General features: G+C 37.1%; 1 protein-coding gene across 1 annotated transcript in view; it reads left to right on the top strand.

The window, feature by feature from the left end:
• MALRD1 (MAM and LDL receptor class A domain containing 1) overlaps positions 1-16,201 on the top strand; it is a 269,347-nt gene that overhangs the window by 21,304 nt on the left and 231,842 nt on the right. The window contains exons 6-8 of the mRNA XM_074574506.1: positions 2,505-2,598; positions 7,918-8,061; positions 12,088-12,245. Coding sequence (XP_074430607.1) covers positions 2,505-2,598; positions 7,918-8,061; positions 12,088-12,245 — 396 coding nt within the window. The remainder of the gene's footprint in view (positions 1-2,504; positions 2,599-7,917; positions 8,062-12,087; positions 12,246-16,201) is intronic.

Here is a 16,201-nt window from a genome sequence, read left to right as displayed (position 1 = left end):
CACTTTTGTCTTCATGCTTGATTCCTGTGTTTTACTTGGACTTCACTGCTGCACTGGGAATTTGTCGCCATGGCTGCACTCCTGGGGAAGCCCAGCCTGTGTTACACCCCCACCTACATTCCCACTACAGCTTTCCTTGCCACTAATGGAGCTGCGAAGTTAATTTGGTCTGACGGCCATAGATATTGCATAGTTAGGCAGCACTTGTTAATTACCGTTATAAGCAAGTAGTGTCATTAAGTAGATATTTTCGTTACAGATATTTGGACTGAAGAGCTCTAGACTTTGTGTGAGAGGGAAAACTTCAATTAGATGTGGATGGGAATCGGTTTGGTTATTAGCAGCCTGACCTCCTCAGGGGACAACAGATGGGTACCTGTGCCAGATAAAGCCTGGCTAATTTTTTTTTAGACTCGAGAGCAGATGGAGGCATCTAGCATGATTTTCTGTCATCATGGAAGTGGGGAAGCTAAGACACGATGAAATAAAAAAATATAACTGACACTTTTCTGGAGAGATGGGCTCAGAGTTGCAGCATTGACTCTGGTCCTAGTTCAGTCAGTAGTTAACCTTTCACAGACTTCAGAGCATCTGCCACCCCTCCTGTAGTCAAACACTTTTAAATAGAAATAGCTATTTTCTTTTATCATTGGAGAAACTTCCCCGAGTATTCAGAATACCGGGATGTGTTGAATGTCTACAACATCAGTCAGCAGAGATCTCTTTGTAGAGATGTTCATAGCATATACATTTAAGTTTCTTAAATCCATGCTTTTTGTTGTATTGACCAAGTAAACAAACTGTTCATGTTTTGGGGAAACACAAGTTGTTAAATACTTTGTGTGCTCCAGTTATTGCAACAACATTTAACAATTCAAAATATTGCTTTCTGAAACAAATCAAATGAACGAGTTTCCAAGGTGTACTACATATCAGTCATATGAACATATTATTGGATGTGATATGACGCCTTTAATATTTAGCGTGACAGAGTTATTCTTTCCAAGCAGACAGCAACATGAAATGAAATAATTATAATAATAATTATATTGAAAGAGTTTCAAACAGAAACTTATATCCAGATTAACCCTGTTTCTTCAAAACTTCTGGATTTCAACAAACTGCATTCTTTCCATAGTGTTGCAGCTGATCAAAGAAGTACAATCACACAGGGTGATGTTAGTTCTTAATGATGCTATATTAGAAAATGCAGTTGTCCGTGTGTCTGATACCAATGGTCTTTGTGCAATAAGTGCCAGAGAAAGTGATTACTGGCCATCCTTCTCTTTGATATGTTAAAAAAAAAAAAGTATATATACAAATAAACTAGACGTGTTTTTCTCACTGGTGATATGGTAGATAATGTAATACCTCCCTCTGGTTGTATAATGCCAGGATAATTTGACTTTACAGGCTGTCGCACTTCTGGTGCGGGTCAACTACAGCTGAAGAAAAACAAATAAACAAAACCCCAAACCTCTCACCCCCACAAAAAACCCAACTCATAACATAATGGTCATGCCCTTGGCTGAGTTGTGTCATCTTGTACGGTGGAATGCTGTACTCTTTATGATAATTTATAGGATAAACACAGGTTTTCTGCGATGGTATCTTAAACTATGCACGAAATTGCCCCAAACTCTAAAGCTAATATTTGAAAATGTATTATCTAGCTGATACTGTACGTTCCCTATTAAGAGCCAGGATGTAACTCTAGGTAGGTTCTATTTCTAGGATTCTGCAAAAGCCTGGAGGTGTAACATCCCAAGATATGGCTAAGGAGTAATTTAAGGAATGTTATTCATATGATTGATTTGTTGGGTTGTTTTGATTGGTGTGGGTTTTGTCAGGTTTTCCCAAGGACTGGGAAAGGCTGGTCAGTCTCCTCCTGCATAACTCCTGAAAAACTGTGGTAGTCACTACATTTACAAATGCAGATTGCAGATTAGTAAATTCTTGAGTGTAGAAGACTGTTAGGAGGAAAAAAAAAAAAATTCCCTGCTGTGACATTAGAGAAGAATAACAGTTGACCAACTACTGCTCAGGGTTTGTTTTGGCTAAAATCTTGATAAAAGGCTTCTGACTAATGGTGTTCGTTGCTTTGACTTTGCTCCAGGTCTTTGATAAATTCTGAAAACAACGAGAAAAGTTTCACATTTCCTGTCTCTAGTGGAATAATGGCTTCATAAAATACAAAATCCTTTGCATTTCCTAACTGTCATGATCCTTGCTTAGATTTTAATTATTTTATTGTGGTTTTCAGATCCTTCCTGTTAAATGCTACTTCACTCTTAAATTAGATTATTAGACTATAATCTGTGCTGACAAGCCACAGATATATGAAAAAGCCAGGATTTAATCCTCAAAATTAAGGGTGTGATTTGAGTTCTCATATTTCTAATAGAAACTCTATGGATGAGACTGGCTTATCTTGGAAGTTTTTTTCTTTTGCCTGTGACACTGGTGAATGCCATTTCTTGTTGATTTCTCGTTAATCTCTGCAGGTTATCTTTTGGTGGATGGCGGAGACCCAGAGACAAGGTGAAACTGTTGCCATTGATGATATTACTTTCAGTGAAGGATGTTCTCTGGCATGTGGTAAGCATACCTGTTTTTCAGAAGACAGATCATTTTACTTTGCCTTTCCCTTGGATTAGAAGAGAAAAAGGAAAGCCTTTTGGTATCCAAAGGCTTTCTTAACTCCATACCTGTTTTCATGTGGCTTTCTTGCGTTCCTCTAAACCATCATCTGTCATACCACATCTAAACACAGTTAAAAGAATGACAGTAAATACCTTAAGAAATCTTGTACAGTATAAACATAGCTTCCTGCAGCCAGGAGAGCACTAATGCCCTAGTGGGCAGAAAAGATCTGCTGGTTTTGGCCAAAGAATTGATGTGTTCAGCCAGCTCAGGAAAAGCTTTAGAAGTCAACTTGAGGGAGATTCCCAAGGCACTGGTGCGTATTTTTAAATGCCTGAAGGTCCTGATGCTCAGCTGTGTAGTGTGGCTATTTTGTTCTGCTCTGCTACACCCAAGAGCTGTAATGTCAGGCTGGTCAGCTCTGCAGCCAGACCGTCCGTGCATGTCGGGATTCTTTCGCAAAACATTTCGCTTTTCAACCCAACTTATTTTCATGGGAAAGGAATAGTACCCACCCTAGCATAAATTAGATTGCTTACTGCTCTGCGTCACACAAGAAGATCGCACTGTTGCACCTATGTCACATCCTCAGGTGAGGGCACTCCTCGTTGAAGTAGTTGAAACGCTGCCTTTGTTTTCCTGCCTCTTGTAGCACAGGCACTGAGGGCTTGGTCTTTAAATTTAGCTTGAGGTGTGAAATGCAGTGTTTGACCCAGACCAAGCAAGGTTACATGATTTATTTTGTGTACTGTGATCTAAAATAAAGCTCTCTAGATTTCACAGTAGGAAAAGCTATTGAAAATAGATGCACATTTTTTTTAAAATATTAAAGTGCAGAGCAATTGTTGGCAGATCACAGCAAGAGCAAGATACCATTCCTAGTGTAATGATTCAGGCAGACATATATATTTATTTCAAAGAGGATCTATATTGGGGAAATGAAGTTTCAGGTAGCTAAACTTTGTTCATTATCTCCGTGTTTCAACTTTCTTGCAAAGGAAAATTATAGAAGCAAAAGTTATAGAAATACTTTCATGCCATAGCCCACCTTGCTTTTCTATTTTGTAGAGGTTTTCTAGCAGTACTACTCAAATGAGCAAGGATGTTAATTTATAGCTTTGGGAATACTTGCCTATGAGTGCAGGCAGGTTTACAGTGTGCTTTCTTTGAAAAAATGAATTTGAGACTGAGAGTGAAGAGAGAACAGATGTGTGATTCTCCCAACTTCTCTCTGTTCCTTGGAGGATTTCTGCAGATGAAAGGCCAGATTTAAAATGGAAAAAAAATGCATTGCTAGATTCTAGCAACCTATACAATTGTTTAACCTGTTCCCACAGGAGGATATAAATCTCTCTGTACAAATCGATTGGCTTTTTTCATAAACAGAGTGCTTCTAAAGCAAACAAAACTGAAAAAATGAAATACTGTCTTGGAGAGAGAAAAAAATAAAAAATTGAAACAGAAACAGGGTATACTCAGCAGAATTTATAAATCTAGGCGTTAAACTTACCTTACATGGCAGCTGTTGAAGAATATAGCATGGCATACAGATGGAGCTGCCATACTGTTAATATACCTCAGGTATATTTTAATAAGAGCCAGTTCTTATCCTGTGCTTCCCCTCTGGGAAAAGTCAGCTTTGTTAGGTGACATCTAAATTGCTCACAGGAGCTAAAAACAGGGTGAAAGGACCTTGATTTTCTCCCTGAAAGAGGAATTTTACTACTGAACATTCTCCAATAATTAAAACAAAAGGTCAGATTAACGGTTGCTTGAATTAGAAATACTTTTTTCTCTAGTCCTCATGGAAAGTCTGGATAAGAAGACTTTAAATGAAGACCACTTGAATTGCATGAAACTTGTAGTTAAAACTTTAATTTCTATTGTACTCTTCATGATTTTCAATACCAGTGTAAATGCACATAAGAAGTGACGTGGGTATTTGTATTAATTAGTATGACTGTACTTTTAGGGTCATGAGTAAAATAGCTTAAGTATTTGTGCTTTCAGGAATTTCTTGATACAAATCATGATGGCTAAATATAAATATAGTTTCCTTAAGTTTTAAGTTTGTTTTTTTCCTTCCATTCTACCCCCTCCCCTCTCTCCCAAACTGCCCTCCTTCAGTCTTATGTCCTGTTCTGCTAGACAGTAAACCTCACGCCTTCAAAAAAACCCAACCAAAATGCTGTCTTCAGTATAGCAATAAAAGATATACAGTTTGTAGTTTTCCCAATGGCTGTCAAATTGTTTCAGTTATCAATCAAAAACACCACAGGTTTATATAATATAGCTGTATAATTATATAACTGCCTACATACTGCAGAAAAAAATATTTTATCTGTCAAATCAAAAATTTTAAAGTTATGCTCTAAAACATGTAATAAACATCTCCTTTAATTATACCTTTAGTGAACCTTCTGTTCAAAGGCATCATGTTCTTATCCAAGCGCCTGATTGCTCTGCAGAACTCCCTCTTGACTCCTAACAAATTATATATGTGAAGAACACCTTCATTAAGATTGTTCTGATCTTGCCATAGGGTTGAAAGCAAATAGCCACAAGGCATGAAAGTGGAATGCTGTGTGGGGGAGAGAGAGGGTTTTTTCCTCCGTAAGTCACTTGTAATGCAAAAGTGGTATACCTTCTCTGCAAAGCTATTTTTTTTTCTTGAAAACTGGAGTAATTATATCTGCATTATAGATAAAGTATAAATTTTGACAAAAATCCAGTATGAACACTTCAACTGGAAAAATCTCAAACTTAATTCCTTTGTTCATTCTAATCATGCAAACATGTTGACTTTAACATCACAGGTGTAGAACCAGATGCAAGGTCTTTCAGATGAAATGCTACAGGGGTGGAAGTCAGAAAATCTAAAATGCTAATCTTACTGTTGTCTGACGTGCTGCAGAATTAAGGCCTGGGAAATGGGTATTTTGTCCGAAGAGACTGAGATTATTGTCAAAACAACCAGCCTCAGAAATATTTACAACTAAATGAAAAAAAAATGCAGAAAGAATCAAAATATTTTGTTTTGATAATTAAAAAGTGTTTAAAGATCAGCTTGATTTATTTTGAGTGTATTTGTAACTTTTTTTGAGTGCTGAAATTTGACAAAATCCATCCTTTTCTAGACTTATTTCCATGGGAAATAAGTTTTCCACAAGCTCTTCTCACTTACAACATATGGTTTGAAAAAAGCACACGTGTTTATGCAAGGCCGGAACAAGGAAGAAATTAGAGGTTTGTAGCATCAGCTGGACAGGACGTTTCACTGAGATCTCAGTACTGTGAATAACACAGTAATTCTGAGGTGCGGTAGACAGTAATGTCTATGTATACCGACATAAAATTTTTTCCTCTGTACAGTTAATAATCTCCATGTTTTCACTGAGATATCGTGACCGCTATTTAAAAGTCTGTCTTAACCAGAAGATTGCCTTTCCCCTGCAATAATATTAAGAAATGGAACTTCCATTATACTAGTGCCATCCTGCTTTCTTTCTGTAGCCATTATTAATTACAGAAATTTTGCACCTAAAATCTGGCATCTCAAGCATCATAGAATCACAGAATGGTTTGTGTTGGAATGGACCTTTAAAGATCATCCAGTCCAACCCAACTGACAGGCAGGGACATCTCCCACTAGATCAGGTTGCTCAAAGCCCCGTCCAACTTGACCTTGAACGCTTCTGATGATGGGACATCCATAACTTCTTTTGTCAACCTGTTCCAGTGTCTCACCACCATCATCATAAAAAATTTCTTCCTTATATCCAATATAAATCTACTTGCTTTCAGTTTAAAACCATTTACTCTTGTCCTGTCACTGCAGACCTTGGTAAAAAGTCTCTCCATCTTTCTTATAAGCCCCATTTAAGTATTGAAAGGCCACTGTAAGTTCTCTCTGGAGCCTTCCCTTCTCCAGGCTGAACAACCCCAACTGTCTCAGCCTTTCTTCAAAGGAGAGGTGTTTCAGCGCCCTGATCATCTTTGTGGCCCTCCTCTGGACTCACTCCAACAGGTCCATGTCTGTCTTATGCTAGGGACCTCACAGCTGGATGCAGTACTCCAGGTAGGGTCTCACCAGAGTAGAGTAGAGGGGCAGAATCACCTCCCTCAACCTGCTGGCCATGCTTCTTTTGATGCAGCCCAGGATGTGATTGGCTTTCTGGGCTGCAAGTGCACATTGCCGGCTCGTGTCCAATTTTTCATGCACCAGTATCCCCAAGCCCTTGTCTGCAGGGCTGTTCTCAATAAATTAATCCCCCTAGACTGTACTGATAGTGGTGATTGCCCTGATTCAGGTGCAAGATCTTGAATTTGGCCTTGCTAAACTTCATGAGATTTATGGTTTACTCCTCAATCCTGCCAAGGTCCCTGTGGATGGCATCCTTTCCCTCTAGCATATTAACTGCACCACTCAGCTTGTTGATATCTGCAAACTTGCTGAGGGTGCACTTGATCCCACTATCTATGTCATAATGAAGATACTTAATAGTATTGGTCCCAATACTGACCCTTGAGGGATACCACTCATTACTGGTTTCCAAATGGACATTGAGCCATTTACTGTAACTCTTCGGACAAGGTCATCTAGCCAATTTATTATCCATCTCACAGTCCATCCATCAAACCCATATCTCTCCGATTTAGAGATAATAATGTTGTGGGGGACTGTATCAAAGACCTTATAGAAGTCCAGGTAGATGACATCCATAGCTCTTCGCTTGTCCACTGACTCAGTCACTCCATTCTAGAAAGTCACTAGATTAGTCATGCATCATTTGCCCTTTAAAGAGTTCTTGAAAACATGTGGTGACGTATTCAGAAATTTTTTCGTTCTAGAAAGAAGCATTCTGTTGCAGGTATTATGGAGATGCTGCTGAGTTTAAGCTCTCAGTTAGAAGTGATTTTTCTGTAACTATCATCTAGGAAAGTAAATAGGTATTTCTTGTCATTTTTTTATGTTTCCTGGCAACTCTCTCTGCAGAAGTGAATTCATGAAGGTTGCAACAACTGGGTAACATAAATAGCACTCCATTGCTCTGAAAGAAGCATCCATCTTTAGGGAATGGTTTTTTAAAATGGTATCATTAAAGATGGCAGCCTGAAATATTAGACAGCACTCAGTGATACACAATGCTTTAGAAGTAACCAGAGGCAGAAATGTTGTCAAGTAGTCTAATAAGCATATATTTCTAATGGGAAGTAGTCTCATAAATAAAGACTTCTTAAGAAGTTAAGTGATTGTTTTTCTTTGTCTTTTAGCACTGCAGACGTCCAGTTTTGAGCTTGGTGTGTGCGAGTGGTATTCAGACCAGCCAGTTGAGCCCACTATGCAGGCACGACTGCAAGCCGGGCTCAAGATTGCCTCCTGTTCCTTCCTGAGTGAATGGAGGAACAACACTGAAGGTGGGAAATGAAAGTTAATGCACAATTACTGGTTGTCATGAAGAATACGGTGCTTTTTAGGACAAGGTGGTGACCCAACATAGAAACAGAACAAAACTGCAAAGTAATTACATGTATTTTGTACTTAAATTGGCTTTTGTTTTGACCATTTAGTAAGGGTGCTGTGAACATTCATGCTGGCAAAACATGAAACATTTCAATGTAAGAATTCCCATATAACCTAATAACTGATATATTCTCCAGTTAATAATTTCTGAGATCTATTCAATGATTTAGTGCAATTAAATTAAATCCATCTAAGCCTACTGCCCCTGTGTGTGTTTTTCATGATTTGTTTTGGTTTTAACGCTTGGCAGTTTTACTTGTGTAGTACTACTACGTTTGAGTAAAAAGTCAGGAAATTCACTTCAACCCTTTAATTGGGGGAGTTGTAAGGAAACGTTTATTGTCCAAAATTGTTTATCAGTCTTAAAACCAGAATTAATCCAGCTGCAATTTTCAGAAGTAAAAGCAGCACTTGCTTTTTGAACTCACTGTGTAGTGCTTGTCTATGGGTTTATGGGAAAGGTTTTTGAAAGCTTGATGGATATAATGTCTAAGTGTTGCAATGTGAAATGGAATCTCCTTGCCAGCTAAGTGTTTGGCGCGTCTACTGAGACTGCCTTCAAAGGGGTTAAGCAGCACTAGTTGTAATGGTATAATTTGTGATGTAGCTTTGGAGAACTGATAATGTAGAGATTACTGTTTGAACTCTGAGCCCACAGAAATGGAGAACATCTCATTGACAGCAGCAGAAAAAATGTTTAGATATTGTATTCGTTTTGGGAAGATTTTAAAACTAATTTTAACGTGCATTTCAACACACTCTAGTAACTATAAGTCAAATTATAATGGAATAGCAAACAGAAGTGCTTGAGTGTATGCACTCCATTAAGATGAATTTTTACATGTTGACGTTTATATGCAACAGTGAGCATATAGACTAGTAACGCAGATTAATTTTCTTAGTTTAAAAAAAAAAATAAATACAGCCACAGCACCTTTTAATTTCCACTGGGATATCTAAGAAAAATGAAAATTTTCATTTGATTTTATTTTAAACACCTCCCTGAAAGGTGTTGTATCAGTGCCATACCTTAACACGATACCTCAAGGGTCAGTAATGGGTATGGATTATTTCCTTTATGGCAATATTGTGCTAACAGAAAAGATACTAAAATTCTGTACGTGGCTTTTACAGGACCAGGTCACAAGCTATGTCTATTGAATCAGAGGACATTTTGAAATGTCTGTTGTACAGGTGCTTGGGCATTATTGTATAAACATGCACAGGTAGCTGAGTGGGCTGAATATATACCACAAACAACTGCGTAGAAGGGCTTTCCTGTGCTTCCATGTTGTAAAGGGAAAAAAAAATATGTGAGAAATAAGTGTCAAGACAACATGCAGAATTTAATTCATCATTGACATTGGAAGGTATTCAAAAATCTGAACTATGATTGCTCACCTCTCAATACAGTCAGTATTTCTGTTCACACAGATTTGTTGACGCATAAATGAAGAGGTTGAATATTAACTAGAATTGTAAAAACTAAAGAAATGGTATGCAAACTGCAAAAATGCCACGCTTGAGGGCTCAAACTTGCAATGCAAATAGAGCTTGACTAAGCTTTAGTTTCTGATTTTGATCAAAGCTTTCACTACTATAAATAGAAGAGAGGTAAGAAACTAAATTATAAAACAGAGGTCTAGACAATTATATTTATAAAGAAAGGATTGCTTATAGGCTTTGAATAATCCCCCTTTCTTGGTATTCTTAAATTTAATAAAATTCTTTCTGTCCTTGGTGGACTTTTTTTCTTTGTTCTTTTATTGCTTCTTTTCTCCAGTGTTGTATTGTAGGCACTTTCTGTATAACTTTTCCTCTTAATTTCTCTCATGTCAAAAGTTCTTATGGAGGTTTTATATCCCTCTGCAATACTGTTCAGAAAATACTTTGGTGGTGGTGTTTTTTTCTTTATTGCTATTTAGAGGATGCTATGTAGTTTCCATAGTTCATTCTTCTTACATTCGATTAATCTAGTTTCCCATATCTGGGGTAACATTTCTTAAATAAGAAACTAATGAAACCAACTCTCTGCATAGTAAAAACAAAGATTATGAGATGTAAAAAAGAAATCAAAGGGAGCACCATGGCTTTTAAACTCAACATTTCAGATAAAGAATAAGAAAAATCCCTCAAGTTTAAACATGAAAAAACAGCCGAATCATTAGATAATGTGGTTCTATTACTTCTTTTATTTTTCCAAGATACCATCCATAACTTGTGGGTTCATGAAAAATCACCTCCAAAGAGCAGAAACAATGGCAGTTGAGATTTGACCTCTTCTGTCATTATAATGATTGAATGGGAAGGTTGCAGGGCAGTTGTTCAGAGACTCAACAGTTCTTTGCTGGGGAAGAGAACTTGCCAGAAAAAAAAGGGTCCCACTGTGTGGCTGAATTATAACTGAAGGATCAGTTGTTACTCTGAAACTAGTAGCATAGATTCAAAGTTGCATACTTTGTGAAATACAAAACCATGAAATAAAGAAGAAGGATTTAGGTCATAAAACGGTTTAGCTGGAGCCAAGCAGCTAAATATTTATAGGCTTTGAGTTCTCGGTGTAGCAGGATACATGCAGGTTCACTAGCCCACCCCAGCTCTAGGAAGACACTGGGCCACCAGTAAGTTGTAAGCTCTGATTCTAGTTGGGCTCCATTGCTGTCAGAGGTTGATCTTTCCACAGGACACCAAGATTTTCCTTACAACAGGCAAAATTTTTCTTTAAAATTGAAAGAAACAAGACTGTCTATCTACAATATTTCTCTTCTTCACAAGGCAGTAGCCATAGAAGCGTAGACAATTTGTTCATCTCTGTAAAACAGAATGATGGGTTAAATCTATAATGTTTCCTTATATCAAAGTTGGTCACTGTGGCATGAAATTACGAACCTAATTCCAATGAAATTGCAACCACATATTTCAGTGTAAAATATTCCATACTGCAAAGAGTGAACTGGCAGCTAAAGGAAAAGAATGTGGTCCCTTATAAAAATTGAATATTTTCCTTGTGAAATGGCACTTTATCCTTTCAGCTTGAAATAAATTGTGTAACACCTGCATTTGAGATACATTGTATTTAGAGACATGAACACAGAAACAGTGGACTCGAGACCTTTAATCAGTCCTTGTTTATTATTTTAATAGCTGCTTCGGAAGGCAGCAAAATATTCAATGACTTAGGAGGGGGAAAAAAAGAACTGATATATTTGATAAATAGTATTTAGCCTTTTTCTTTCTGAGAAATATAAGACGCTGTTGAGGGGATGGAATACTCTTTTAGATCTCTGTAGGAATGCTTTTATAAAGGGCAGTAGGTTAAGAAGAGCAGAAATTGCTTTTCTCCTTCAGATGGAAAGACAATATGCTTCCAATATTTTGGTGCAGAAATTCTGGCTGAGAAGTAAAGACCTTGATTACGTGGTGGAGATGCTACTGCCTCCTGGAGCAGTAAGGCAGAAGGCTCCTGCACCCCCAGCTTTTTTTTTTTTTTTTTATTTATTTTGAGGAGTCTACAGAAGTATTACTGTAAAAAACATATTTCCTGGAAACCATAGTGGAATAAGGAAGAAAGCCTAGTTTCCAAATAAATTTGCAATTAAATATTGAACGGTTGTAAATGTGAGGAGGCCGAGCTGAATGTGGGACTACTTGCAGCTTTTAACATGCAAAGTAACAACTTCAAGACCCTATCAACTGATGTAAGTCACGTTGATGGGGCTATCTGCGCATCAAATGAAGATATGTATCTACATTTTTAATAGAAAACACTTAGATGACATGCAAGTCACATTATCAGCTTGACAATCCGATTCCATTCTTGCAAGGATGGGTCCAGGAAAAGAGTCGTTATTTTCATAGACTTAGGAAAAAAAAACTGTTTTGTGAAAAATTGCTATTTTTTTTTTATTATTATTTTTCAGGCCATTTTGAGTGGTTAGAAGGTAACAACAGTGCATCATACAAAAGTGCTTATCTTAACAGCACCACGTGTCACTGCTCCAGCAAGAACTGCCATTTTCAGTTTCATTACTCCATGGCAGACAGCAGTGTTCTCAAGGCGGTACTGTTTACTAACCAGGTAAGAAGTAACATGCATTCATTTTCAAAGGGTAAAGGTACGGCAGCCCAGGTGTCAGCAGCCAACAGGCAGAGAAGTACGCCTGCTAGCACATGCCTGCACCCTAAGTTAGTTTGTGCAAAACTGCGACTTGGTATCGTTCTGTTGATCTATGCAATTGTAAAACCTGGGTATTTGCCATCTCAGCTATAAACTAATTTGATGTGTGAATGTTTTGCAATAAGACTTCAAGGACAAACCGCAGCTATTACAGAATTAAATAATTTGGGGATTTCATGGGAAAAATCTATAGCAGCAGCTTTTCTAGCCTTCTTCCCTTTCTGGAAATGGGGAAATAAATGCTTTTCTCTATGGAGACAAACAAGGAAGGAAAGTTGCTAGCTCAGGGTGTCTGGCAAGCTCTTTCTTAGACACCTGATTTGATTTGCCCATGTTTTAGAGCAGTAATTTTCCCTTCTTTTACCTATTATTAGATAAAAGAGCCATGTCAAACAAGTACAAATGCCAGTTGAGCAGTGATAACTATTTTCATCTTTCTTACCTCTCTTGCCTTGTGAAGGCTTTCTGCTGTTAGAATGTTCCCTTTTGAAAGTCTTGTTTAATAACTTAATGCTATTGTGCTGCTACTTAATGAAAGCAAGAGAAGTACGACTGGTCTCATTAAGTTAATGGCTCTCATATCTCGATGTTGGAGTTGAATTAGTTTCACCCAACAATACAAGTATTTAAAAAGACAGATCCACTTCATTCACAAAGATAAGATGGAAAGAAACCCTGAGGTGTAACACTATCAAGGGGTCTAAATGTCGGAACAGGTTATGGAAACTCCTTATTTCTTTCCCACTGTGTCTTCAAGTACTCATGAAAACAACTCCAGGCTCTTGCTCATGTTTCATTTTTCAAAGGGAATAGTTCTATTTTTCTAGACCCATTACTGTATCAGGGAATTGTAACGTTATCAATGTTCTAGTCATAACGCATGGAGATTTGTGCCATAGGACTTGCCAATAAATTCCCGGGTATGATGCCCATGGCAACCTTGAGACAGAATAGGAATACTGATTTCTATGATTCGCCTAAATAGCATCAATGGATCCAATTTAAGAGTTTTCTTTCCCTGAAAATAGAAACAATCGTGTGAGCTAAACACATGAGAAAAGTGGCATTTGAGCTCCCATAGAATTGTGAGGCTAAATTTAATTAATTGTTAATCAGTTCCTTATATATGCATTAGAAGAATGTTTTTGGCATTTATTACATCAGTTCAGTCTATTCTGTTTCCACAGCTTCTCCTAGGCTTTGATGTTTTAGTTATTGGATTTCTCCTTCGGTCAGAAGTGTATTTATTGCACATAGACTTATTTAAAGCTGATACAAGTTACTCATACTGCAAAATTTGCCAGAAAAACTTTCAGAAATAAGCTTCTGATAGTAGCTTCAAAACCAAGCCCCATATTTAATGTTAACAAAACTCATATTTAAGACTTCTTAAACTGAAATGAAGGGAGGTGTAGCTTTTACACATTTTCCTACTGAATCATTATGTTGTTTATGAAAAATAAATGAATCTTCAAAACTAACCAAATACTGAGAAACAGAAGCGAGAGCCAAGTACTGATTCTGACCCTGGGAGACAACTGAGGTGCTGTCATGGAGGCTGTAATTCAAAATAACCTCTCAATTGTGCATGGTCCAGCACCATGCAGTTTTCCTCCACCCCCTTTTACTATATTTATTGTTCAGAACCTCTTATCTCTGAATAACTCTTGCGAAGTGCCAGTACGAACTGGCCTCATGCAAAGGGAACAAGCACCACAGATGTTGCAAAAGTATCCCTAGCCTTCCTCACCCTTTCCACAGAGAGGCCAAAGACGAATGAACACATTTTCCAATGTAGATATTTTGACATCAGTTGGAAGGCAGGGAATTTTAATTGCTCCTGGGTAGGAAGAAGAATAGGGAAAATGGACTCTCTTTTTCAACAGTAACCTGTCGTTGACTTATATTTAACTTGCAGTCCATGATAATCTACAGAACTTTTCCTGTTTAATTGCTGGTTTAGCAAAGTTGCTCTTCATTCAACGTTACTGCATTTGATCATTTGATTTTCCTCTCCTAACTGTGATTCATATGTCTTTGAATTTTGTGTTATTGGTTTGAAACTGGTTTTTGTATGCTGAAATGATTTTAAATTGTAATGATGTCCTTCAGAGTGCTTGTAATTCCTCCCAATTTAGTGTTACCCACATAGTTTTAAATTTTATTTTTCATTCCGCTATCCAAACAGTTAGTCAGCACTATAATTATGTCAGGCCCTGGAACATACCTATGCAGAATCCTATTATGATTTTCTTTTAGTTTGATAGAAAGCTATTGACAGCTCCTCTTTTAAATAAGGTCACACTCCTATTTGTACACCCATTTTACAGTAATTCCATCTGCACCAAATTTCCTTAATTTGCTTAAAGAATGTCCTATGAGAGTACGTTAAAAGCCTTAATAAAGTAATTTCTACTTTTTAAAAAAAAACAACATTACATTGGCTGAATATACTTGCTCCTCATCAGAAGCAGCTAATGTAGGTTTCTCACTTTCTAATTCTCTAGCTACTTACAGGATTACAGTTATCAATTTGTTCCAGTGTCTTATGAGTTGTCAACTTTCAGCTGATTGGCTATAATTGCGTAGTCTGTATTTTTCCCTTAACCATAAGATATATCCTTTGTTCTCCCAGTTCTCTTGTTTCCCACAAATTCTCCTCAGGTTCTCAGAGTTAGTTGTTGACAGTAAGATATTCCTTCCATTATGTAAAGTTTACTTAAAACTTCTAGATTCCATTTCAGTTTCAGTACTTCTGACATATATATATTTGTAATATTCTTCTATTCTGGTCTGTGTTTGCAATATGACCTGTGTTATTAACACAAAATACTAACAGTATTAACTGTCTATTAACTTTCAGATAAATCTAAAACTTTTCTGTGAAAACTGAAACCGAAGAAGATAATTTTGACTTCAGTCTATCATTTGCCATTCCTTACTTGCTCGTTCCTCCCATTAAGTAATGGTTTTATACTTCTTCCTTTTATCTTCTTAATATTTACATCTTGTATGGCTTACAAAACAGATGGATACTTAACAATAAAAGATAATTTCAACCGATGTTTATATGTGCAAGCATATTTGTACCCTAATGCACTAAAATTTCTGTAAGTGTTCAGAAACACTTGCAAAAACCATGCAAGTACACTCCTCTGCAGAAGTTAAAGGTGATCCATTAGTCATTGTGGGGGAACAAACAAGCATTTGTTCCAAATTACTCTTTGAAATGAGAGAAGCAGAGTCAAAATGATGAGCGCAGTTGCACAGCAGTGAATTTATCTGTAGAGAAATGTCAAAAATTAAAAAAAGCATGTTGTATTTTATAAATGTAAGAAAAAGTAATCATTGTCTCTTCCATCCTTCAAAACAGTAACATTATCTGGAAAAAAACATTGCAGGAAAAAGAAACAATTCTTTCCCGTTTTAGCTTTACAAAAAATTGTTTATAGACAGTAATATATCACAATAAGGGGAACAGAGTGAAGGTGTTTTGAGCAACTGCTCTCCTGCATCACCAAAATAAATCTTGAGGGAAAGTACTGAAAAAGCAATACATTCAACATTTTAAAACAAGGCTAGAGACATAAGGAATGTGCGAGAGGGGTTAACCCATTTGTATGTGGAAGAGGTGGAAGAATCTGACAAGGAGGAAGGATACTACAGAGAAAACATTGCGAGGAAGGGAAAATAATATTATTGGTTTATTAGAGCTGTATAAAATCAGAGGGTAATGTCTGTTGCGTGGAACAATAACCAGTTCTAAAAGGTGCTGCATTTGAGGTGATTTACAGATTTCAATGTGAAAAACAGGCCTAGAAATTCCAGATACTGGTACACACACAGGAAACTCAAGT

This window comes from Larus michahellis, chromosome 2 (genome assembly GCF_964199755.1).
Source record: "Larus michahellis chromosome 2, bLarMic1.1, whole genome shotgun sequence".
Taxonomy (NCBI): domain Eukaryota; kingdom Metazoa; phylum Chordata; class Aves; order Charadriiformes; family Laridae; genus Larus; species Larus michahellis.
This window is presented reverse-complemented; position numbering and strand designations above follow the sequence as displayed.